Genomic DNA, 26,846 nt, shown 5'->3' on the forward strand with positions numbered 1-26,846 from the left:
AATATCGTTTTGATAGTCGGAGCTTCTAGCCAAAATTGATAAAAAGACCTTTCAGGTTTTTTTTTATTTTTATTTGATTGAATCAATTTATCTATTTTAAATTTATAACTTTGATTTTTTTAATGAATAATTATGGATTTCAATGAATTATTTTTATTTTTCAAAATATCACAATGCATCAATGAATTATCATTTAGTCCATGGAGTAGCCAATCCCACTAAAACATCTTACCAGTATAATACATGTATAATGGTAGCCCTGCACCACAAGAAGGTCACGGAATTTTAGTTAGGTGCAGATTCTCAAGGAGCAATGGGAATGTAAGCTTTAAAATGATGTATAACTCACCTCAAATGGGTTCTCCTATATCTAAATATCTAAAATTTGGAAAGAAAGCACAACTGTATAATGAGAAAAGAGGCCCTGAAGTACAGGTTCTATTCAACTGCTTAATATTCCGAGCCATGCTCTGAGTAATGAGTAATGCTTGGGACAAAAAGAAAAAAAAATAGCATTAGTATCACCATTTCGGAAGTTATTAGAGTTGAAATTTAAGAAGGTGTAAAGGATTTCTAAGAAATGAAAAGGGGCTTCTGAAGACATATATACCTAATCACACTATTCTACAAAGACGTGTTCTAGGAAAACAGCAAAAAACACGATTTCCCTTTCGTGTTTTGATCCCAAATCTAAGAATAATGTAGAAATAAATACTGCTCTTTCCGGAAACATGAAAAACTCAATAGTTATTGACTTGTTTGAACTTTTTACCTTTTTTACCCCAATGGAAAATCAAAGCGCGTGAATTTTTGTTTGTTTTATGATGCATGGTTTCATATTACAGTGTCTAATTTATGCGTCCAAATCTACTTAGGTATACTTTCATGGAAGGTCATCACTGCTCACAATATAGGCAACTAAGAAAATTTAAGAGATTTCCTTTTGTCATGTACGTCACTAGAACATGGTCCTAGAGTAGATCAAGTAGATCGCATCCATAACTTTCAATGTGATAAAACTTTGTGAATATCTTGGATATATTTTGCATGACACCCCATTCAATTTGGTTAATTGATCAAAGAGAAATGGGGATTGTTGTCATGGTTGTGAAGTATGTCATGGGTCCGATTCTGTCAAGTTTAGCACTAAGATGTAGATGCACTTGGAACTTTACGGGAAGGGATTCCTGACATGCTCTACAAAAATCCTCATTTCTCTTTGACCACTGAAGCAAATTGGATTGAATTGATTTTTTTTTTCGATCGATGCACTATCTTAAAAGTTATTATTGTGTGGAGAGTCCCGTTGTATCTATTTTTGTTCGCGGACATACATGAATTGAGCTCTCTTGACCTCTCTTTAATTTTAATTTATTCAAAACAAAACTAGCCAAAATATTACATGCTCATTATTCTTCGATGTAACTCGTTAGCGTGGTGAATCATGTATGTAATCATTATATCGCCAGTGGTAAAAATAAATTTTGAAGATTTTTTTTTCCAGTAGTACGTCAAAAATGTTAATCTTCCTCAAAGGTTTGATTCTTGTCGTGTTGCAACAGGCAAGTTTTATTTTCATTTTTAACCTTGCAAAATACAACGAATCACTGTAAAATGTTCCATTGGTTCTAAAACACCATCGTACAGTGTACGCATACTTTTTTTTTTTTTTCATCGAAACCCGTTGTCTTACTGTGCTTTTTCCCGGAGGCATATCAATGCATATACTAACCAGCAATGGCATCACTAATTTGATTTTACTCTTCTATGCAAGAAAAGTGTCGTGATGAATTTGTACTAAATACATGCATTCCATGTTTGTTTGTTTGTTTGTTTTTCTTTTGTTCTTTTTTACATCCCCACCAGTCCTAACTCTCATTATGTCATCTGCTAAGATGTTATATTAAAATGTCTGAATGAAAGCATTCTTGCTGGTTTTTATAGAGTGTGGCGTAGCATTGCCGCGGTGTTGTGTCAATCCCGTGTATGTTACACTCCTCGTTAACCTTGCTGGACTCTCTTGACATGATTTAGTGGCAATTAACGTTGTATGGCGCATGTTGGATACTTCATGGGTGCTGTGGTAAGTCCACTTACACCCTGCAAGCTTGGTTTGGGATGGCCGGGTGGAACTCGAAATTCAAATATCTGGAATAAGTTGGTGAAGAAGAGGAAGACCTCCATTTTGGCCAGTTGAAGCCCCAGACACTCTCGGCGACCTGTCCACCCAACAATCAAGGTGAAGTGACACAGACCTTTACAAGAGTTCTGCTTTCCAGAAAATGGCTTATGCCAAATATGCAGACGTGTAAGACCTATTTTGATTCTTGGTGATGATATCTAATAATACAAATAAGACATGGCTATGAATTATCATTTCTGGTTATTTCCGCTTATCAACTAATTAGTCATTTTTTTCCAAGTTTGTTGAAATTGAGTCCTTCATTTGTAAAACCAGCTATCATCAAAGTTAACTATATTATTAAAGATTCTGCAGAGTACACTCTAAAAAAAATGTATCAGAATAATCAACTTGTTGATTGTGGTCGCTAACCTTGAAGAAGAAGAAAAAGAAGAAGAAGAAGAAGAAAACGATCTGTCTTTAATGTAACGATGCCGTCGGAAAAAAAGAAAATGGATAGTATGACGCAATCGATATAGCAGATGAATAAAGAAACAAGTAAATGAATGAATAAATGGAAAGGTTGAGTAACTAAATGATTATAAAAAAAAGGAAAGGGCATCGCCGCAAAAGCCAGAAAGCATATGCAGAACTGTGTGACTATATCAAAAGACAGACATATAAGTCATCTGATTGCGTAATAATGGAATTGTTGGAGAAAACAAACTATAGAAATAAAGTTGGAAGAGGGTGAGGGCGTCATATTTCCTTACACTTCATTGTTGCATTTACTATCTTGAACTAGACTGGCCTCTACGCTTCACTATGGATAAAAAATAATAACGTGCATGTATCTTAGAATGAATGGTAAACTATGCGGAATTATTTTAAACATCATTATGTCATGTACCCGGACATTGCTTATTAATCAGATTTCAATGCGTTTCTGGGAATTTTTTGTTTGTTTGTTTTTGTTTTTGTTTTTGTTTTGCGGAGACGGGTGTAGAACAAAATGTGTATTCTTAAATGTCAGGTTTCTTGATGTTACTTTTACAACGATGACGTACCCTCTCCTATGATGTGGTATTCGTGATGTTTTTACTGCATTCATTACCCAAAATTAGATAACTAAGATTTGCAAGGTCAGGTGCACTTACCAACGCCAAACGGCATCCACGCGTCACTTTTAATGACAGTTTTCCCGTCATCAGACAGGAATCGCTGTGGCTTAAATTCTTCTGGATCCGTCCACTCCTTGCTGTTATGGTGAACAACCCAGATGTTGGGGATCACAATGGTCCCCGGAGGTATGGTGTAACTAGACAGCGGAACGTCGCATGAGGTTTTGTGTGGCAACGTGTTGGGAAAAACAGGTCTGAGGCGCATCACTTCAAGTATGGTAGCCTCGCAGAAAGGTAGATTCTCCCTGTCGCTCAGTGTTAGGGTTAGGGTTGTCCAACTCGTCCTGTACCTGTTAGTTCATGACAATGCAAACGCACTATTCAGTTATACGTGGCAAATAACTGTATTTGATTTTAATTCTCATTGGGAGGAGGGTTCCGAGATGCTAAAGAAGCAACATATTGGTCCTCCTCTCAACTTCATTTCCAAAGAGAAATATTAACATGCATGAGTGCTCCAACAGAGAGCCGCCCTGAGCACATTTTCCCCCAACATATTCACAGTTGTACAGAGCCAGACACCAACGGGAAATGGTAGTCATAATTGTTAAACTTGGTTCCTTCAGGGAATATTATTGGTGAGCTTTAGCTCAAGTAATCTGAATTGCAAGTTACGGGTGAGAGGTATTCACGCTTTCATTATTTTAGTATCTAAACAATAAAGGGAGAGAGGGGGATAGATGACAAGCAGGAGTTGCTGGTCAACTTGGACAAGGGAATCTTTGTACATTCCTGCCTCCACGCGCTCCCTTTGAGGGATTCTTTAAAATAGCTTACCCACGCACATCTCATGTATAATCGTGGGCCAAATTGACCATTAACAGACCAAAGGAAAGGTTTAAGAACTATGATATTTTCTCTCTTTTAATTTTTTTAGTGTGTATAAACCAGCAGGCAATTCCTTGATCCTCTTCCTTTCCATTTCGGAACCCATGATACTGTTTTCTTCAACGCACCCTCTTTCCTGTCCACATAAATGGCTTGTGGCGTCATGAATTATATGCAAGCCATCATACATCTTCCTTTATAGTGTTACCAATTCTCATACTAGCATCTTCCTGAAAGGCTCCAAAAAAGGCAATGCCTTTATCATTGCTGGCCGATATACATAATAATTATAGCCAAACAAGTCGGATTTGCCACGGTCACAGTAATAAAACTGATAATTGATTTTTGTGGTAGAAAAAAAAAAAGGACATAGTCGCAGTGACTGGCAAAGCTACCTCTTCTTAATAATGCATACGACTGTAGAAAAAAGAAGATTTTTTTTCTTAGCACGTGATATCTTAACCTACGGATCCGGACGTAGACTTTTATATTTTGTTTTAACGTGCAGAGAAGGATATCGTACGTGTACGTTGTACACCAACATTGTCATTTCATTTCCATTTTTTAACAAAACGTGTAATGTTACATTCAAATGTGGACATAATTACGCAGTTTGCAAACGAGTACAAAGAGTATACCTTTCGTTGTACGTCTGGATAGGTCATGAGGTAGAGAATCATCCACGACAACGTCAACGAGGTCGTCTCCAAGCCTGCGGCAAATAAGTCCAGGACGGACCGCCAAAACTCTTCCAAAGTGAACACATCAGATATGTTATATGCAATGAATGCGTCTACCACGCTGCGTATGTCGCTCTTCTGAAACGTGTCGAGGTGACGATGCGTTTCAGAAAGAATTTCTTCGATAATAAAAAGTTCGTTTGGAACTCACGGCACCAAGGGGTGTACAGGAGGAAAGAAAAGACGTTCACAGGATACGTCGGTGAAGAGCGTGGTTATTGAGTCTACAACCTTCTGGTATTCCACGTCATCGTAATCGAATCTCTTGCCAAACACAAGTTGACAGATGATATCAGAAGTCGCGTTGTTGATGTGATGCAGTATCTCGATGGGTTTGCCTTGAGTAGCCTCAATTTCATCACCAAGGTACTTTGCCTCAAGGTTACTTTGAGATTCGAGGCTTTTCTTACCCATGCCGAAAGCCCGTAGAGTGACGAGGCCAAATTTTCGGAGATCACTCCAAGACTTTCCACTGCTCCATACTATGGAAGCTGAGTTAATGATAATACAAACCAAAAATCAGTACTATAACTCGGTTTTTTTTTTTCTTTTTACAAATGTATCTCTTATGCATATAGACCTAAATATATATTGCAAGATTTGTTTGAGTTTAACAAATAAGTTTCATGCTAACTTTGAGGAGTATATCAATATCATTTAGTATACTCGGGCTGGTGTCTATGGGAAATGCGTGTTGTAGTAAAAATCAAAACATTCTCAACGGATTAAAGATTGGAAAGAATTCAGGAAATTCGGTTTATATTATAAATCTAATGAAATATTCTAGTTTCCTTTAATTTTTATCGAACACTGTTGCTCGTCAATGATGCAAATTCTATTACAAGGCTTCATTTTTTTTTTATCCCATTCATATTCAAAGCAAATGAAACACAATAAAGATTCGCATGCGCGTAAAGGGGACACTTGAAGGCAGGGACTGCGATTGACTGTGTCTTAAAAGCGTGTAAAAAATAGCAAATTCAGTAACTTCATATCGCAATATGTAATCAGTCACCAAATCAGTGAAGTGAAGTGTTCTTTACTATTGGTACTATTAACTCTTTATGTGCCTCGTTCGCACGTCCGGCTCAGTCGACGGCGTGCCAACTTCGCATATTCTGCTCAACAAACAAAGCCGCCAAAACCGATCGATAAATCGCTAATCACTGCTAATCCCACGGCACAATGAAACCGTTTTTCGTTCTTTAGTTCCTCTCATATACGGCTTGCATTCTATGTGGTGATTGACTATCAAGCGGTGTTCCCAACTAGATTTGCTCGTACATTCCAAGTTTCTGTCACGGCCGTTTTATGTGCAAAAGTCATGCCTTTACAGTAATGTAGCAACTGGCCATTCGAAAGAGAAATTGAAGATAGATTCGTCGTAAAATGTATATCGAAACAAAGTTTGGCATTCCTCTTTAACTTTGCCTACTATTATGCCCATCTTAACAGAAATTTGTAGAAGTTATACAAATTAGAAAAACAGAATTCTCAAAGCATGACTACCTTCGTGTCTAGGAATACGAGTAACGTGGCACACAGGGGGTTTTCACTATAGCACATAAAGCGTTAAAGGGAACGAGATATGAACAGTCTTGATACATTAAAACTTACAGCTCTTGTTCTTATCCGGAATGCCTTCCAGTATATGCTTTGGAACGAAGCGATCAGAAAAAGCCTCGCCGTTCTTTACCAAAGCCTGCCTAATGGAGAGTTTGTCATTCAAAACAACGGTCTAGTACGGTCCCTTCCGCAAGCTGAATATGGGACCGTATCGTCGAGCAAGATCCTTGTAGGTCTCGTGGCTCGGTCGTCCGCCAAAGCGGTAGCCTACAAGCGGTAAATACCACGGACCAGGGGGCAAGTTTTTTTCTCTGACGAACAAGCCAGACTGTCAAAATGAAACTGCACAGTCCAACGAGTAAAGCCGTGGAAATGATTGACATGTTTGAATATTTTGAATTCTCTGTTCTAGCATGAAATCGGACAGCTTTGACCCAAATGCGACGTCACGCTACAAAATGGTCGTTGAGGCCTTCTCGTTTATCGTTTACTAATTCGACGATATAATAGACTATCTTCACACTATTCCAGCCAGCAAATATGGTAAACGCAGCATATGATATAAAATTATATAGGTATGATAACAAAGTGAACTTTGCTCAATTTGAATTCATCAACACAGCTTTGTCATCGATAAAGGTTAGTATGTCAGTACAGGGTTATTCAAGTATATACTCTGGAATATTATTAGTTAACCCTATAAAGCCCAGGGGGGAGGGCAGATATTCATTATTTTGTCACTCCTCTGTCCTTAATCAAATGCCAACCAAAATTCGGTCAGTTATTCTTAAATTGTATTGCAAGTACTTCGATGTATAATTTAGCTATATTTGATATTGCTGGTTGACATGGCAACCGTAAACTGACAACCACGTCGGTCAGATTGTGCACCTTATTTCTATTCCAATATCAAAAAAACAATATTACAGTGTCAGAAGTGGGTGTTTCTTGGCTGAAATTTTCTGAAGAAGTAAAATACGAAGTAATAATGGTATTTAAATATTCTCATTATTTCTTTTGTTTTGACGTGAACAAGAGATAAAATAAGGATAATTGAAAACAACAGTATTTCCAAAAGCTTGCCCTTACATTCTGTGGCATTTTTATTCCCCAAGTTATGTCCGTAATACCATTAGTTTATCATATTATCAATCTACAAACTCAAGATTTTAATATTATGCAAATATGAACTTATTTATTCGTCTTATGATAGAAAATAGCTTCTTTGATCTGCATATAAAGTTTTGTCATGCGTTACATAAATCACAACAGATGTTCTTGTTCCTACTAATCATCACCTATAAGGGGTTTTGAATGAACAAGTCACGAAATACTCATGCTCACGGATATAGTTCCTACATGCTTATAACATGTGCTTCGTCTGTTATAACTCTCGAAAAATTCTACAGACAAATCTCTTCATGAGATGAACTAATCATTGCCTGTAGCCACAATCTTATTGACCGATTCTGTGACGCGCTATGTGTATTTTTGGCATGGGCGCAGCCATAGTGGGTGTATCAGCAGAACCCCCCCCCCCCCCCGCACTCCCCCACCCCTCTCCCTACATTAGCACGCGCGCAGAATGAAAAACTGCTTTAGCCAATGGGCGTCTCGTACTGAGTGCGCGAATGCTTGCTAGTGCGCGAACCTTTGTCACAAGTGCGTGATAAACATGTTGCCCCGGGGTGGGGGAGAGCAGGGGGGTCGGCTGATACACCCACTATGGCTGCGCCCTGTGCCGTAAAATGTCTGCTGCCCTCAACGAACCCGAATCGGTCAATAAAAAGTGAAAACAATCAACGTGCTGTATATGAGAGAAACAAAAAAGAGAAAAAAATGCACTCTGACACGTCAAACTATTTTGACCCTTCTCAAATACAAGGGGACACATTGTGCCCTATGTAACTTTTTGTTATCTCATGTATCATCGTTATACTAGGTGTTTCAAAAAACATTTTCCACTTTTGATTCTTAATAATTCAAAAACTGTATATCAGATAACACTGTCCTTGATATGAGTGATAGCTGAATAGTGTAAAATTTGGTTGAAGGTAGTTTAAATATGAAAGCATAAATAAGTTTCATGAAATCTATGATTAATTTCACAGTTAGGTTCCAGACTTTGCTCTATTTTCAACCCTCTGTACAAAATTTCACTTTGCACAGGGGTCAATGGGTGTGTATGGGAGTGTGTGGTTAACACCCTGACAATGGTCCTGAACAATGGCCAGGGTTTGAATGCTTCATTATTCATTCATGAGAAATTCCACTATCACAGCTAGTCTTTAATCAGCCTCTGGCAGTATCTGTGTAAAGTCAAACGCCTGTCGATACTGTCGTTGAGTCGCGCCAGTGCTCTCCCTACTTCTGAAAAAAACAAAATTACAATGAATACCTTCTGTTCTATTGTAAACGTGGTGACAGGAAGCAAAGAGAATCAGTTAGAGTATAATACACTTGTGTATATGGAGCCTTAAATAAATCTACTCTGAAACAAATCGCCCCAATGGTAAATGCTGCTGAACTCTTTACCAAAAATGATCTCTTTTTATCGAAAAAGCGAAAAATTTATTCAGACTATTTAATTAGTAGACAGTTGTATTAAAATGAGGAACTTTAGATCATTCATGCTTATTTATATCCCAAATTCAGTGATATGTCAGAAGCAAAATTTGAAAATGATTGCCAGCTGGAATGAAATGTGGTGCTTACAAGCACTTTGCCGTACATGAATTCAGACTAGCAATGCCCAGGGCAATCCACATGAATTATTGATTAAGCATTCATGTGCCTGGGAGCGCCAGACTGACGCCTAGTCAGCAGGTGGTTCAGGCATGTCCATTGTTCAGGGCCATTGTCAGCACACACTCACGTACACATCATTGGATCCTGTGCGAAGTTCAATTTTTGTACAGAGGGTTAAGATTTGACCAAACTCTGAAACCTTACTTCAAAATCAATCTTAGATTTAATGAAACTGATTTATGCTTTCACATGCAAATCACGTTTGACCAAATTGTACACTACCAGCTATTAATTATATCAATGACAGTTTTATCGAATGAATAGTTTTTGAAATATTTATGATCAAAAGTGGGAAATGTTTTTTGAAACACCCAGTATTTGGCACATTGCTGCTGGAGCAACTCATACTCTACATGACCGTGCATTTCAATTTCTCAAGGTCAACATGGAGGCGCTATTTACCAAAATATAAAGAATTACAAAGGGAATATGCCAAAATCATGCCTTGTCTATGTAATTTCTTAATCCCCGGTATACGTCTTATCATAGACCAATCATTTTCAATGATTAGTTGATATGATCCTCGTATAGGGGAGATTTGCCTGTAGAATTTTTTGATAGATACAACAGACAAAACGCATGTTACAAGCATGTAAGAACTATATCCGTGAGCATGAGTATTTCGAGACTTGTTCATTTAAAACCCCTTATAGGTGATGATTAATAACAACAAGAGCATCTGCTGTGATCTATTTAACGCATAATAATCATTAATTGATTCTATGAGAATTTAATATGCAATTCAAAGAAGCCATTTTTCTATCATACCACGTAAATTATTTCATTGAGGCAATAAGATACAACAAGTATAGTATTGAATAATCGTAATTAGACTGGCACAACATTATACCTGGATTTTTAGAAATGTGTATTCCATTCAACAGTTTTCAAATATATTCATTTGCTATCCTTCGGAAAAGATTTATTAATATTCAAGCATCTCATTTCTATCACCTCATAAAAGACGAAACCTATTTTACAAGCATGTATTATAACAATTTTATCCACGACCATTGTGAGTCTGTTTCTTCAGTTGTTCACTTACATTGTAAACCCTGGAATGAGACGGAACATAGCAATACAAATAATTATTTCATCAAAAGTTGTGATATACATAGCGAAAAACAGTCGTTAAGTAATTCTCCGAGAAGCTTTTTTATTACAATATATTGAAGTCAGTTTTTTTTTTCATAAAATGAATTACATTTAATATGACACGGTCTTATGTATACAATATGAATCATCATAATAACACACGATCTGCATCATCAGTGACTGTCTTCAAATACGTCACGAGATCAAAATTAATGTTGTTTTTGTTATTATTAAACCATTTTTAAGATAACTTTTGAAACGAATAAAAACATTTTTATATAGATAACCAATTAAGTCATTAGCGATAGACTTATATTCTATATGCAACATCAAAACCCAAGCCAAACTAGTAATCTTCGAATATAATATTTCCGTTCGATTGATAGGCATATCAAATAAAATACTTGAATTAAACGAAATTACATAAGGCGAACGTATATAGTGAAAAAGGCTTAATAAAACAAGCTCTATGGACTTGTGGTGTTTTTTTTTTTTTGTTCTAGAAAGTGAGTTAATGATACATTCTCTTCTTCCTTCGCAACTTGTATTCATACCCTAGCATGTAGCAACTTACATTGCGAGTGATAAAATCATAATTTTGATAAAGATCTAATATTTGTCAATATGTAAAATGTTCATCCTCCGCAGAGTTTTGATTCTTTAATTATGTCTTAAAGAGACGACTTTATTTCTTTGATTCAATACGTTTGTTAGCGTGCTAAAATAAAACACAAAACTGAGATGGTTCTTCTGAACATGTCGACTTAAACTATGCCAATTTCATCTACAGTACCTTTCATGTATACAGGCAATACGGTATTACGGTACATGCATGATTTTACTCTTAGATATATTTACCCTTACGTCATCTGCTGAAATATTACTAATGAGATGGAGTGTATGTTTCTCACACCACTCCTCATTTTCATTACGTCATCAATGGCTCCGTATAAAGCATCTGCTAATAGATGTCATCTTATAAAGAAGGTCAGTACCAAAGCATCTTTGCTGACATTTTGTAGAGTGGTGCTCAGCATATATTGGCAGTAGCACCACAATATCATAATGTATTAATCAAACACTCCACAATTCCCTTGCTTCACACTCTTATTGATATACATGTTCTACTGAGACTCAACGCTGTGTGGCGCATGTTTGATACGTCGTGGGGGCTGTGGTAAATCCGCCGACACCCTGAAAGCTTGGTTGTGATTGGCCAGGAGGAATTCGAAACACAAATCGCTGGAATAGATTTGTGAAAAAAAGGAAGAGCTCCATTTTGGCCAGTTGAAACCCCAAACACTCGCGACGACCTAATTCATGCAGGAGTCAGATGAAAGGACAGGATAAGGGTTCAAAATCCTTTATTTGTCACACTCATGAATCTTTATCATTATCGTTATCTGATACAAGAATACTTATGTCGATTAATAGTCCTAAATTTATCATACAACAGCAATAAATGAAAATTTTAATCAAATGATTGTCAAAAATAGATAGAGGGAAACAACTGATCGAACGATTCAAATTGACTTATCAATGAACTGATTGGTCACGCTTGATTAATTAATAAATAAATTCATTAAAAAATGCATACATTAAGAAAAAACAATAGCGCGAGAGGTAAAGCATCACAGGCGAGGGAGGTATAGATTAGGAAATAGAAAGAGATATACGTTATATCATAAAGATAGTGGAAAGGGACAACTGCATGGTAATTATTAAGTTGATAGAGTGTTTGTTGAAAATAAAGATTATTTGTATTTTTTGCATTTCGTTGCTGCAATGATTATAATCTACCCTCATAGTCTTGTCTCTGTATCCAGTCATGTCTCTGTATAATAATGATGATCACATGGCATGCACGTTTCTGTATCGTTCTTAGGGACTTATCAACTTGTGAATTCTTCATTAAGTAGAATTTCATCCATTTTTTCCTAAGGATTTTTTTTTTCGCGCTGACACAAAAACTGAACTAACTACTTTTTTGTAAGTGGGAGTGTTAGATTCCTTATACAAACAAAGATGACACAATCTGTTATGTGTCTTTCATTCCATTTCATTTCAATAATTTTATTTCATTTCCAGCAATGCGAAATATTTACACACACGAAATAAAAAATATCAGTACATTTTAGGGACAAGAAATACAAAATGACAATAATACGCGTCACTTTTAGATGACTTTGAATGTAAATTATTCCATCCAAAATGAAGCTGACGTGGTTGACAACGTAGCTTGTACATTGGACAATAAAATGAATGCTCAATGTATCTAATGAAATCAAAGAAGCATATTACTTTGATAACAAAAAACACGCGTACACTTATATATATATATATATATATATATATATATATATATATGGCCTACTTATACAAACAAACACACAGACGGACAGAAAAACACCAATGTTCTCTCTTGTTAAAGAGAAGGAGAGAGAAAAATAAAATATAGCAGAAAGAGTGTTGTATGGCATAATTAAAGATTCGACTACATTCACTACACAACTGATAACTATGTTACCGATATAGGAAGCACGACACCTACCAACACCAAATGGCATCCATGCGTCACTTTTCACGACAGTTTTCCCGTCATCAGACAGGAATCGTTGCGGTTTAAATTCTTCGGGATTTATCCACTCTTTACTGTCGTGGTGAACAGCCCAGATGTTAGGGATCACGATGGTCCCCTTTGGAATGGTGTAACCAGACAGCGAAACATCGCATGAAGTTTTGTGAGGCACCAAGTTTGGTAAAATTGGGCTGAGGCGCATCACTTCAAGTATGGTAGCCTCACAGAAAGGCAGATTCTCCCTGTCGCTTAGTGTTGGCTGTCGGCCCCGCCCAACAACATTGTCCAACTCGGCCTGTACCTGTGGGTTAGGAATAAAGTAAACTCATCGTTGCATGCCACAGGCAGTATTGTTAGAACATTTTTTTTTTTTTTTGTAGAAGCGATAAACATAACTCAAAGAGATATATTCAAGGTGATGAAATCTTACACATAAAGCTATTAATGACCCCCCCCCCCACACACACACACAAAACAATTGCTATATGTGACCGTGCACCTCAAAACGAACATAAAGTCGCACACACTGATTTTGCGTGAGGACTGAAAATAAGTGAAATGTGTCAACCTAGCCGAACTTAACTTTTTCATATTTTCTGAAAGAGTGGGTCTTCCTTTACATTATGCTAAAATTTGGTATCATAAAACGGGCAGGAAAGTGTGTTTTTTTAGCAGTTTATCTCGAACATTTTTGGTAGAATAGTGTGATTAGGTGTGTCTTTAGAATCTCTTTCATTTCTGAAAAACCTTGTCCACACTCTTCACTTTCAACTCTAATATCTTTTGAAAGGATAGTGCTACTGCTTTGAAAGTTGGCATTGATTATGGAAAGAATGTGTTAATGAGGCATACTTAATTTCAGTTTAATTTGATAATCCCTTCATTGTTGTTACTCTGGTGGTTTATTTCCTGTTTTTTGTCCCATTCATCGCACAGCAAGCACGGTTTGGTAAAGATTAAGTGCTTGAATAGACACTGTACTTCAGAGCCTCTTTTCTCACTTCACACTTTTCCTGAGTTTGTGTTTTCTTTCCAGTATTTAAATAGGTTAGGAGGGTCCATTTGATTTGAGTTATACATCATTTTAAAGCTTAAAGTCTCCTCTTTCAGAATATGGTCTTAACTTAAAATTCATGTCTGGCGACTTTTTTTTTTTTTGAGGTGCAGGGTCACACACACACACACACACACACACACACTCAAAACCATTGTTATATTATGTAATAGCAATTGTTGGACCCGGTTTTAGGACAATTCATTCAAGTGCTTTACATAGCCCGATAAATACGTTGAAAACACAAGCAGAAATCATATAACATGATGTGAAATAAGGAATGTGGTGATTCTAGGTGCTTACCGATGATTGCCATGAGATCTGATAAGATTTAAGACGATAACAATGACCCGGAAAGTGTCACTTGTGATAGACATTCACAACAATTCTACAATCGCGCAGTATGATGGCCCATTGCATCATGATCGACGCTCTTTATAACGGATCGTAATATTGTAGGAACGCAGCATAAAAAACCAGCTCACCGTTTGTTTGTTTTTTGTTTTGTTTTGTTTTTTCCACGACGTGCTCTCTCCATGATCTCTAACGTCATAAAAACCACTATTGCCCATAACAAAAGTGACATCTATAAAATATCTTTTGCCTCTCAAAGAGTGCTTCCAAATCATAAATTACAATTATCCTTATTAAGTAGTCATACTTACACCCTTTACCGTATTAGACTGCTTGCATGTTTATTACCACTTTAGTTGGAATATTTATTCAATAAAAAATAAAAATAATGATAAATGCTGCTGTCAGTTCTTCCTTGTACTGCACATAATACAAAAGTTTCGATGTCTGTTACGAATGAAAACAAGCATAACTATTTCTCTGCAATAAAAAAAAAATGGACTTTTTGCGTTTTGCTATTCGTGCAGAGGAGACGTAACACGAAGATATTTCCATTGTAATTTCCGTTTCATATTACAAGTAGTTTACAAAAGAACTTCGAATGGTACCTTTTGTTGTAGGTCTTGGTTCGTTATCATGTAGAGAATAATCCACGACAACGTTACCGAGGTCGTCTCCAAACCTGCAGCAAAGAAATCTAGTAACACCCGCCAGAACTCTTCAAAAGTGAAAACCTGCGATATGACGTCATGTGCGATGAATGCGTCCACCATGCTGCGAATGCCGCTTTTCTGAAATGTGTCGCGGTGGCGATGCACTTCCGAAAAAATGAATTTCTTTGCTTTCTGAAAGTCAGTCCTAAGCTCGATAGAATCCGATACGCTGGTGAAGAGCCTGGTTATTGAGTCTACTACCTTCTGGTATTCCACGTCATCGTAATCGAATCTCTTACCAAATACAAATTGACAGATGATATTCGAAGTCGCCTTGTTAAGGTACTGCAGAATCTCGATGGGTTTGCCTTGGGTAGCCTCGATTTCATCACCAAGGTACTTTGCTTCAAGGTTAATTTGAGGTTCGAGGCTTTTCTTACCCATGCCGAAAGCCCGTAGAGTAACGAGGCCAAATTTTCGGAGATCACTCCAAGACTTTCCACTGCTCCATACTATGGAAGCTGCGAAATAATAATCACAAACCAAATGACTAATGTCATAAGATTTTTTTCTGAGCGTACGTACTAAAATCACCATCTCCATGCATTATATAGTCCTAAAAGATTGTGTTTCCATTTTTAAAGGTTTTTTTAACATGTCCAAGTGTCATAGAAGGATTAAAAATGTTTACTTTGAAAGTTATGAATACGTATTTCAATTAAGTGATGGACGTTTAATAAAAAAAAAATAGAAATGTCGCTATGGCGACTGGTATGCTTCCGCCATAATGCATGATTCCCCTAATAGGTCTAGATAGTACATGTGGACAATGTGTCATTACATTTTCATAAAATTGGCAAAATGTTAAAATGACAAGTTTGTCACAAATGTGTTGAATGTTCACCTTCCTTGACCTAGGTTTAATTGTATGAATAGGATAGCATGTATTTGGGGATTTAAGGACTTAAACTTGGCTTTGGCCCATTTATGCATTGAATAATTTTTCAAGGTATGGAGAAAAAGTGCAATTTCTGTATTGAATAGTAAATTGTTACCATTTTCATCTGGCCTTTCACCCTAAAATTCATAAGATAATCACTGTCAAGCAGAACATGCATAAATATGTAATAAGTTTCAAAATAACTTGATCCACTTCCTCGAGATATGGAGGAAAAAGTTTTCACTTGATCTTTGACCTTTTGACCTTTGAGGCAAAAAAAAATAAGAAAAAAAAATAAATTTTCCAGAGAATCTCTGTTAGGTTATACATACATACGCCAAGTTTAAAAAAAAAAAAAAAAAAAATCTGCTGGCATTGCAAAAACATGAGGGAAATAGTAAAATTTGACAGTTTTGTCCTTGACCTTTGACCCCACGAGCCCTAAATTCTCTAGATAATCACTGCCAGTCAGAACATGTTTATGTGACCGTGCATCACAAAACGAACAAAAAGTCGCACCCCTTGATTTTACACGAGGACTCAAAAAAGGTGAAATAGTTCAATCAAGTCAATCTTGAGTTTTTCATATTTTCTGAAAGAGCTCTCCTTCTTCTGCGTTATTTTTAAGTTTGGAATCATAACATGAACGGGAAAGTGTGTTTTGAGCGGTTTTTCTACAGCCCTTGTTCGGGGAGAGAGAAGAATGATCAGCTATGTCTTAGAGGCCCCTTTCATTTCTTGAAATCCTTTGCACACTCTTCACTTTCAACTCCAATAACTTTTGAAAAGATGATGCTACCGCTTTGAAAATTGACATCTATGAACAGAATATGTTAATCAAGAATGCTCAATTTCAGCGAAATCTGATAATCCCTTCATTTTTTGTTATTAAGGTTGTTTACATCCTGTGTTTTGTCCCTCTCATCACACAGCAAGCACGGCTTGGTAAAGATTAAGCACTTGAATAGACCCTGTACAGTATGTCCCAAAAAAAATTACAACGGGACCCCCGCAATGATATCTTCAAAAACAGTGAATCAATCTAAATACAAATTCAGGGTATGAAACTATAACTCATTGCCCACATCTTACAAAAAACCCCATTCGATTTGCTTCAGTGGTCAAAGAGAAATGACGAATTTTGTAGAGAATGTTGGGAATCTCTTTTGTCCAAGTTCTGTCTATTATTCACGCACTAGACTGCTAGAGCATGGAATTGCTAAAATTGGAAAAATTAGACTCATGACATGCTTTACAACAATCTACATTTCTCTGTGATCGCTTAACCAAATTGAATGAGGTTTTCTGCAAAATAGAGCTAAGACTTTATATTTTATGTCCCCGAAGTAGCACTTAGACAGGTCGATCATTTTGGATGTTATCAATTCGAAAATTTGATTGTAATTTTTGAGGGACACACTGCAGTATGTCCCACAAAACTTACAATCATTTTTGCATTGATAACATCCAATGTGATTATTTTTTTCAATGCTATTGCAGGGTCTTACAATATAACATTTTAGCTCTATTTTGCAGAAATCCCCATTCGATTTGGTTAAGCGGTCACAAAGAAATAGAGACTGTAGTAAAGCATGTCATGAGTCTGATTCTTCCAAGTTTAGCACTTCAATGATTGTGTATGTGAACAATAGACAGAACTTGGACAAACAGATTCCCGACATCCTCTACCAAATTCCTCATTTCTCTTTGACCACTGAAGCAAATCGAATGGGGTTCTCTGTAAGATGTGGGCAATGAGTTATAGTTTCACACCCTGAATTTGTATTTAGATTGATGCAATATTTTTAAAGAAATCATTGCGTAGGGCCCCGTTGTAATTTTTATTTGGGGGGGGGGGACATACGGTACCTCTTTTTCTCAGTTCACACTTTTCCAGAGTGTGTGCTTTCTTTCAAGTATTTGGATAGGTTGATAGGAAAGTCCATTTGAATTGAGTTATGCATCATTGAAAGCTTAGAGTCTGCTCTTACAGAATCTGTCCTTACTAAAAATCCATGTCTGGCGACTTTTTGTTGGTTTTGTGATGCAGGGTCACACATAGTATGCACCATGAAGATACCTTGAACAATTCTAAGGTACAGAGAAAAAAGGTGAAGTTTTGATATAATTGCGTAACCTTTTCACCTTTCACCTTTCACTTCATGACCCAACCTTTTCACCAGAGAATCTCAATGGGGTAATGTATACACTAAGTTTCAAGAAAATATCTTCAGGCATCATGTGCACCCAAAAGTTGATAGGCACAACTTCACCCCCTAATACACATACATGCCAAGTTTCATTTTGATACCTCAAACGATTTTGATAGTTACCCTGTCCACAAAATTCATTACGGACGGACGGACGGACGGACGGACAACCCTAAAACATAATGCTTCCGGCGGAGGCATAACAACTTCAGATAAGAATAAAATGAAAGATTTCTATTTAGCTCGGTTTCATCGACTAGGCGCTTAGATGCTTGCTAGTGCAAACAATAATAACAAGTACTGACAATGTCTTATTCGATTCAGTCTGTCAGTTCATTTTATTCCATTTTAGCATGGACCTGCTTCAGCCAATGGCTGTTTATCAGCTGGTACGTATCGACCAAAAAAAAAATAGAAATATAATAAATATGATAGAAAATATAAAGACAACTCGTCAGCGAAAAAAAATAATACATTGATAACAAAAAAAAAAAAATACAGGCATCTTTCCTCCCAATATCCCCCCGTCAATGTCCAAAAATGCTAAATCTTTTATATTTGCATTGAGCTTTTGTATGAGAAATTGGACAGTACTATTCAACCCAAGACCTAATCACAATCTGAAATCCAGCTAATGACGTATTTGGAGTTAACAAGAAGCTTTTTCCCAACCACTACTCACAGTTAGTAAGTTTTTCATGACCCCACAACTGTTCCTTTGGTTTGTGCAAACTCGGAATTGGGAGTTTTGGAGTTTTGGAGTGACCTCAGGGATCACTCCTAAATCTTCGAGTGATCTCTGAGGTCACTCCAAAATGAGTGAAAATTCTTAAATTATGCAAATAATATTATGAAGTATAATTGGAATTCTATTAATAATAACGAAGTACAAGTAGAAGAGGGTTAGCATATTCCACGTGTTCAGGCAGTGCATCACACAAAAGAAATTCAAAGTAGTTAAAATTCCAGTGTGTGGAGTGTGAGGTGTTCACGGCTATAAAGGAGTGGGTTTGTAAGGAGTGTTCATCTTTCAAAGATAAGTGTAAAATACCAGTAGACTGCACGGTTACTGGCTTATTCTTCCTAGGCAGATATAAGGTACTCCTTAAATTAAAGAAGATGCTCAAAGCATGAATGTCTTTATTTAAAGACAGACGGGATGTTTGTGGATTTTGAGATTTGAATATGGCAGTAATCGTGTTGAATATTAAGAGTAAAAAAGGTTGTATACAGATTCATTCCTGCAAATGCGGATGCATCCACCACAAGCAGTACAATCGGCACAGCACAATCGGTCATTGATACCAGGCACACAAGGCACGTCAACTTCTGTGAAACACGCGGGTGGGTGAAGGAATTGAAAACGGGTGGGACCCTCTTCTACTTGTACTTCGTTATTATTAATAGAATTCCAATTATACTTCATAATATTATTTGCATAATTTAAGAATTCTATTACATAACACTCGTACAAGTATTCCGAGGGTTAGCATGTTCGAAGCAATTGACAGAAGTTGATGTGAATGGATAAGACGTCATAACACAGACGCAAGTCATGCCAGCTGTCTGATCAGTATACCTGACTTTATTACAAAGATGCAGGACATTTTGTCCCTTGTAGTCTTTTGACTCAGCATTATCCCAAACGATAATACAAAGGCAGTTGTCATTAATATAATGTAGAATACATGCAAAGGAGTACTTTCTCTTTAAAATCATATACTGGCGGTTCTTTAAAAAAATTGACATTTTGCCGCCAGAAAAACCACGACTGCCATCCTTCTACTACCTGCTCCTCTTAACAGTCGGACCGCTAGAGATGGTCGTCATCACCGAGAATTACGCAGTAAAATTAAGGACAGCCGAATGATAAGAACCGTCAACAATTGGTTTATGGTAAAAATCTCTGAATGTAGTCACGCGAGACCAATTAGCGATTGACATTATATCCTTTAGGGTCGCCCCGTGAGCATAGGCGGATGAGGCTGATGCGCTTCGAAAACTATGTGCTTGAAATACTGAGGTATCTATTCCTGACAATTTTAGGATGTCTTTCATCCAACGTGCCAAAGTACAGGTGGTCACTCGAGTGTGTGGCTTCCTGCTGGAAACAAAAAGCCTAGTCTCATTGTTATGTTCACGGAGAGGGGCGGTACGTTTAATGTACTCATTGAGGGTTCTTATCACACACATTTTATTGTTCGGAGTGTATGACGGAAACTTGACCGATTGACTTTTCAGAGTATTTTTAACCGAAGTAGTTTTTAACAAATCTGTCATGTAAAAGGTAGCGTGATCTTCAGAAATGGTACATGAAGAAATATCGAGATGAGACAAAGTTTGTGACCTCTGGGCGGAAACGAGCGCCATCAAAGACACTAATTTCTTACTCAATTGCAACAGGGACAAATCTTTATCATCTGGTAAACCAGCGATATAGTTTAGAACAGTAGAAACGTCCCATGTGCTACAGTATTTCGGTTTGGGTGGATTTTGATTGAAAATACCTTTCATTAATCGAACAACATCAGGATGTTGGCCTATTGGCTGACCATTAATTCGTGGAATCGCAGATGATAAAGCAGATCTGTAAGAATTAATTGTAGAGTAAGACTTGCCTTGGGAATGTTCGAAGGCAAGGAAATTAACAATGTCCGCTAAAGTAGGCGCGAGTGGATTGGTCTTTTGTTTATAACACCAATCAGTCCACTGTTTCCAGGCTGAATCGTATTGCTTACTAGTCCCGCTGCGCCAGGAGAGAGCGAGGAGATGGGAAGCTTCTCTCGAAAAACCTGCTGCATCCCAGCGTCTGCTGAGATAGTCCATGCGGCTAGCCTCATTTTTGGTATCGGATGAACAGCGGGGCGTAGGCAGTCCATCGGTAGAAGAAGGGGCGGGGCAACTGTCATGCGAAGAATGGCGGGGAACCAAGGTTGGGTTTTCCATATCGGAGCTATGATGAGTGCTATTCGTGTGTTGTCCGTTTGTAGCTTGTTGAGGACTCTAGAAACGAGGCAAAACGGGGGGAAAATGTACGGAGTTAGACATTTCCATGAGATTGAAAAAGCATCGATAACTTTTGCATTAGGATCGTATTTCCACGACGCATACGATGGCAGTTGCTTATTATTACAAGACGCAAACAAATCGATGTCTGGGTCAAAGGTAGAGGCAACCATGCGAGAAAAGACACTTGGACGCAAACTTAATTCTTTATTCATGTCCCTTCTGGACAAAACATCCGCTTCTTTGTTTGCTTCACCGGCAACATGAGATGCCGAAATCCAAATTCTTCTTTCTATACACCAAGACCAAATGCGGAATGCGATCTCATTAAGTTTCTGTACATTACCGCCCATCTTATTAATGTAGGCCACTGACGTAGTATTGTCTGTTTGAATATGGATGTGTTTATTGCGGAACTCGCTACAGAGGGTAAGCAATGCTTGCTCTATTGCTAGAAGCTCAAGGGCATTAATATGCATGTACCTTAGCTCTGGGCGCCAGACGCCTTGAGAGAAAGAATTGTCATTATGACAAACGGCTCCCCAACCTGTGTTACTAGCATCTGTTGAGACTGTGATTGAGACAGGGGGTTCATGAATGGGGGTTGTAAAATTCTCCGGTGCTTGACTAAGCCACCATCCAATTTCCTCACGTAATATTGTATTAAGAGAGACAGAAGAACTATAATCGTCATTTGAATCGTAAAGAGCTTTTGTCTTTGCCCATTCGAGGGATCTAAAGTGCATTTTCCCGTAGGGAAACGCTAAAAACGAAGAAATAATTGAACCAATGAAGCTGGCAAGGTCGCGAATTGAAACTCGATCGGATTTTAGTAATTCGTCATCCTTTGATTGAATTTTTTGGACTTTTTCTGTTGGCAACTGAAAAGACATTTTGCGGGTATCGATTTGGAACCCGAGAAAGAGCGCCGAATTCGTCGGCGTCATGACCGACTTTTCACGGTTTACAATAAAACCTAAATTAGACAAAAGATGAAAAACATAGTTTGTGTGCTCCATGCTTTCTCGACGTGAGTGAGCAAAAATCAAAATATCGTCCAGGTAAATGATAATTCTAATTCCTCTGCTGCGAATAGCAGCAATCACAGGTTTCATTATTTTGGTAAAAACACGGGGCGCCGAACTGAGCCCAAATGGAAGACATTGGAAGGAATAAAATTTTCCTTCCCAAGAAAAGGATAGATATCCCCAGAGCTCAGGATGAATTGGGACCGAAAAATATGCGTCCTTTAAATCGAGAGAAGTTAGGAAATCATTACGCTGAACCAAATCTTTAACAAACGTAATATTTTCCATTTTAAAATGATCATATTTTACAAAAACGTTCAAGTTTTTGAGATTGATAACTGGTCTCAAATCTCCCGTTTTCTTCCGAATTGTGAAGATAGTGGAAACAAATTTGCAGTCTTCTCTTCGACTTTCTACTATTGCCTTTTTTTCCAGAAGTATATTAATCTCTGCTGAAACAGCTTTCTTTTCGTCCGCACAAAGCGGTATATTATGTGGCATGGAAAATTGACAGGGCGTTCTTACAAAGTCAATTTTGTAACCTGAAATAGCATTTAGAATCCATGTATCGGATGTTATGTGAGACCAATTATCCACAAAAAACTTGAGTCTCCCGGCTTGGGGAATTAACTCACTCTTAGTTTTTTGCGTCAGGCTTGGTTGGGGTGTACGAGGCCCTGTAGGGACGGGTGAAAGGTCGACCGTAGGCTGGGGCCTGGGGGCCAGCAGGTGGCGGCCGGGAAACGGTCGCTGGAGGCCCGGGGCGTCGAAAAACATCCCTTCGCCGCACGGCTTCACGTTGATAGGGGCCGCCGTCTCTGCGACGGCGTTGACGGTCGCGATAGGAAATCGGCTTGCCGGGCGCTACCTTGCGACCCACGTTGAAAGCTTCCGAGACGTTTTTTAACGTCGTGGACAGATTGCTCCCAAACAGGGAGTCCGTAATTGGCACAGACTTTGCGCACAGGCCCTGGTAACGGGGATTGAGGTGTTGTTTGATGTCCTCCCGACGTTTCATACTCGTCTGGTAGCTGGCATAGCCGGCTAGCGTAAGGCCATCGACGGCCAGCCGCTGTAGTTTCTCGATGTCCACGGTCTTTTTGCCTTTCCCGACTTCTTTGAGATATGCTAACATTTCCACAAATGGAAGCAGAGCTTTCACGATATTGAGTTGTAACTTTTGTGACTGGGCATCAGTGGCCCTCGCCCTTGGGGGAAGGGAGTTCCAGATCTCGTGGTCCACGCGCGGCACACAGGCTGCCGAGGCGTTGGCCGGAGGCTTGTATTTTTCTTGTATCTTCTGTATAGCGTCTTTCTGAGGGGGTAGAGTTACCGCCTTGGTGACTCGATCCGCTAAACCGTCATATACAGGCGGAGATACCTTGTTGGCCTCCTCATAAATCGTATCCACGTCCGCCTCCCAAACATCAACCCCTCCTCCGGGGTTGGAAGCTAGAGTGGCTAGTGGGTCATACATCTGACCCGCGGGCGCCTCCGACTGGGAGATAAAATCAGTCCCTGCGATGATACTCAAGAGATCGTCGTCAGCCTCGTGGTCCCGGCCGGGAGAAGATGTTGGATACCGGGTGTTCGGTTCGTGGCCATGCTGCTGGCCTTGGACAGAGCCGGACTCTGCTAGGCGAGAAACTATCTCCGAGAGCCGCCTAATCTCCGCGGCCTGAGATGTTAGTTGGGTCTCTACGCCTTCCTTACTGGGTTGCTGCTCGTCGCTCGACATTCCTGTTACACTGCCGGTCACACATGAAAAAGATGAACACTCCTTACAAACCCACTCCTTTATAGCCGTGAACACCTCACACTCCACACACTGGAATTTTAACTACTTTGAATTTCTTTTGTGTGATGCACTGCCTGAACACGTGGAATATGCTAACCCTCGGAATACTTGTACGAGTGTTATGTAATAGAATTAGCATTTTCACTCAAAATTCACTCCAATTTCACTCTAAATTCACTCTTTTTTGTATTCACTCCTTTAAGAGTGAATATTTTCACTCCATTTTATTTTAGAGAGTACATTGGTCTTGAATAATCAATATAATAATATATATAATTCAGTGCACTTTCTTTATTAGAATGCGGTTAGGACGAAATTCCGCTTACAACGGAGCAAAAATTCAGGCCGCAACATTATCTGCTCTATGATTGTTTTTGTGGGGTTTTTTTTCGTATGTCTGTTTTTTTTTATGTTTGTATTATAAGAAAAAAAACCAATGCCGATCTTGATCAGGACTTCGTTATAACAGGAGTGCACTGTATGAGTGGAATGGAGTGAATTCATTCATCCATTCATTCATTCATTCATTCATTCATTCATTCATTCATTCCATTCATTCATTCATTCAGTCCATTCATACATTCATTCAATCATTCTGTTTTCCACCTCCAGCAGAACTTGTAGATACATTTTTCCCCATTTCTTCGCATTAGGTATAATAAATGAAATTTATGGGTATACAATTTATTGATAGGGTGAAAAAGGAAAAGAACATTCCTTAACTTTCAAAATTTATAATATCATCCAGTAAAATGTGCCAAAGGATGCATTTTGAAGTCTTTATTTCGAAATGAGGAAAATAAGTACTGTGTTTGTCTACACTTACCGCTCTTGTTCTTGTCAGGAATGCCTTCAAGTATGTATTTTGGAACAAAGCGATCAGAAAATGCATCGCCATTCTTTACCAAAGCCTGCCTAATGGAGACTTTGTCATTTAATACAACGGTCAAGTATGGTCCCCTCCGCACGCTGAATATGGGACCGTATCGTCTAGATAGTTCCTGGTAGATCTCGTGGCTCGGTCGTCCGCCAAAGCGGTAGCCTATGAGCGGTAAAGACCACGGACCCGGAGGCATATTTCTCCTATGATGAACAAACCACACAGTTAACATGAAACTGCACAATCCAACAAGTAATGTCGTTGAAAGAACTGCCATTATTCTAATCATTTAATTCCAGTGCATTAGCATAAAGTCAAACGGATTTTTGCTCCTCATATACGGCATCACGTGAGAAAAATGACTGTCAAAGAATTGATACTCGCCAATCGTTGTTATCTATTAGAGAATATGTTCATAATCTTTTGACATAAATCTTGCCATCACATGCAATATAACAATTAACCTGGATGAACAGACCTTTGTACTTGGCAAACATTTTTCATGGACTGTACTCAATACAGCTTTATCATGACTCCTATAGGTAGGGTCAGCATGACCTGCAGTTATTCAAATCATTAACATTTACACATTTTTATTGTATCCATCGATTTCTCGATTTTTTTCTCGATTTGTTACATTTTAAACATTGTTTCTCCCCACCCCATCCCAATAAAAGTATAGCACATTTATTTTCTTGTTTTCGCTATGTCTCGTTAACAAGCCTAAAACATGAGTGGCCTGGGGCAACTTTCTGGAGGGCGTGCTTTCTAACGATATTAATAATATTGTAATATGCGAGAAGGGAAATTCACACAGAGAAGGTTTTTTTTTTTTTATCATTATAAAGGACAAAGTACGTTCACGATATCGCGTCAGCATGGACATCAAAGCAACACTATCCATGATCATAGTGATTCTATGTTTGGTTACTTGTCCACTTGTGGTCCTATGTGTAAGTGTTGAATGATAATCATCGTAACTCCTAATTTAACAGGGCATGGTAATTATCCATTGATTTTCTGTGTGCTATTTTTCTCACTCAAGTTGTATGCAAAGACTGACTTTTCTTCAACAAGCAAACAAATTAAATTTCTTAATCACAGTAGCCTGGCGTTATCAGTGAACGTCGTTCACTACTAACCAAAATGTTTATTTAGTTTGTTGTTAATAAAAAAACAAACAAGCAAACATATCATTATCTGGGCCTTGTGTTATAAAACTTGCGATTTAAACCAAATACAAAGCTCAATTAATTAGTAAGCCATAGCAATTCTCCGTCTTAATGAAATCAATCGCACAATATTGTGATCAATTACGAACACTTATTACTAATTAAATAAGAATGAAAGAGTCTAAACATGCAGTAAAGTGTGTCTGTTCAGCCAAGTCTAACACAATTAAAATAATAACAACAACAACTTAGTAACTATTTCTTCAGATGTCAGTAGCAGCGCTGCAGGGTCGACTTTTGGGAACAAGGACGTCCATTCGTTTCCAGGATGGGGGAATTTTGCTGACACGTGTATACCAAAATGCGCTGACAAGCAAAAAAAAAAACAAAACAAAGCAAAACAAGCAAAAGAAGTCCACACACCTCTGTCTGCCACTCTCTACTAAAGCTTGTTGAAACATAAACATAAATGTAACATATACATGAAATAAAACAAAACAAAACAGGACCCAAACCCCCAAAACGTTCACACCATTCTGAAAAAAAAATCCTCCTTATATTTTATTGATTAGGCTACTTCTGTTGAAATTCAAAAAAGAGTACAAAAGAATATTCATAACCATGATAACGTAGTATAAATCGTAATGTTTATGATAAGATTATGATAAGTACAACGAAGCAGAATAACTACGATTATCACTGAATTCTTTGAAAGGTTGACAGAAAGGATAGGAAAAGTTACAATGGTTAATTAATGGTAACAATGTTAAAACCTGATGCAGGCACTTTAATGCTGAGCCATGTATGCCTAACAAAATAGTGCTGGAGAAGAA

General features: G+C 38.0%; 1 protein-coding gene and 1 pseudogene across 1 annotated transcript; both read right to left on the reverse strand.

Annotated features, from left to right (window-relative positions):
• Positions 1-2,040: 2,040 nt before the first annotated feature.
• LOC140239138 (cytochrome P450 2J2-like) lies at positions 2,041-6,820 on the reverse strand (annotated as a pseudogene).
• A 4,654-nt stretch (positions 6,821-11,474) lies between these two features.
• Positions 11,475-25,118, reverse strand: LOC140239139 (cytochrome P450 2J2-like). Its single transcript, XM_072319023.1, has 4 exons — positions 24,788-25,118; positions 14,935-15,500; positions 12,892-13,219; positions 11,475-11,653 (listed from the first exon to the last, which is right to left on the reverse strand). Exons 1-4 carry the CDS (start codon positions 25,116-25,118, stop codon positions 11,475-11,477), a joined length of 1,404 nt encoding a protein of 467 aa, XP_072175124.1.
• Between the last annotated feature and the right edge of the window lie 1,728 nt (positions 25,119-26,846).

Source organism: Diadema setosum, chromosome 15, assembly GCF_964275005.1.
Source record: "Diadema setosum chromosome 15, eeDiaSeto1, whole genome shotgun sequence".
Lineage (NCBI taxonomy): Eukaryota > Metazoa > Echinodermata > Echinoidea > Diadematoida > Diadematidae > Diadema > Diadema setosum.

What these genes read in the sequence shown, in the direction of transcription:
- LOC140239139 (XM_072319023.1), bottom strand. Translation starts at nt 25,118, where the DNA reads ATGGCAGTTCTTTCAACGACATTACTTGTTGGATTGTGCAGTTTCATG. An exon ending in ACCAAGACCTACAACAAAAG is followed by an intron (nt 13,220 to 14,934) that starts GTACCATTCGAA and finishes CCTAACCCACAG; the next exon opens with GTACAGGCCGAGTTGGACAA. An exon ending in ATGGATGCCATTTGGTGTTG is followed by an intron (nt 11,654 to 12,891) that starts GTAGGTGTCGTG and finishes TGCATGAATTAG; the next exon opens with GTCGTCGCGAGTGTTTGGGG.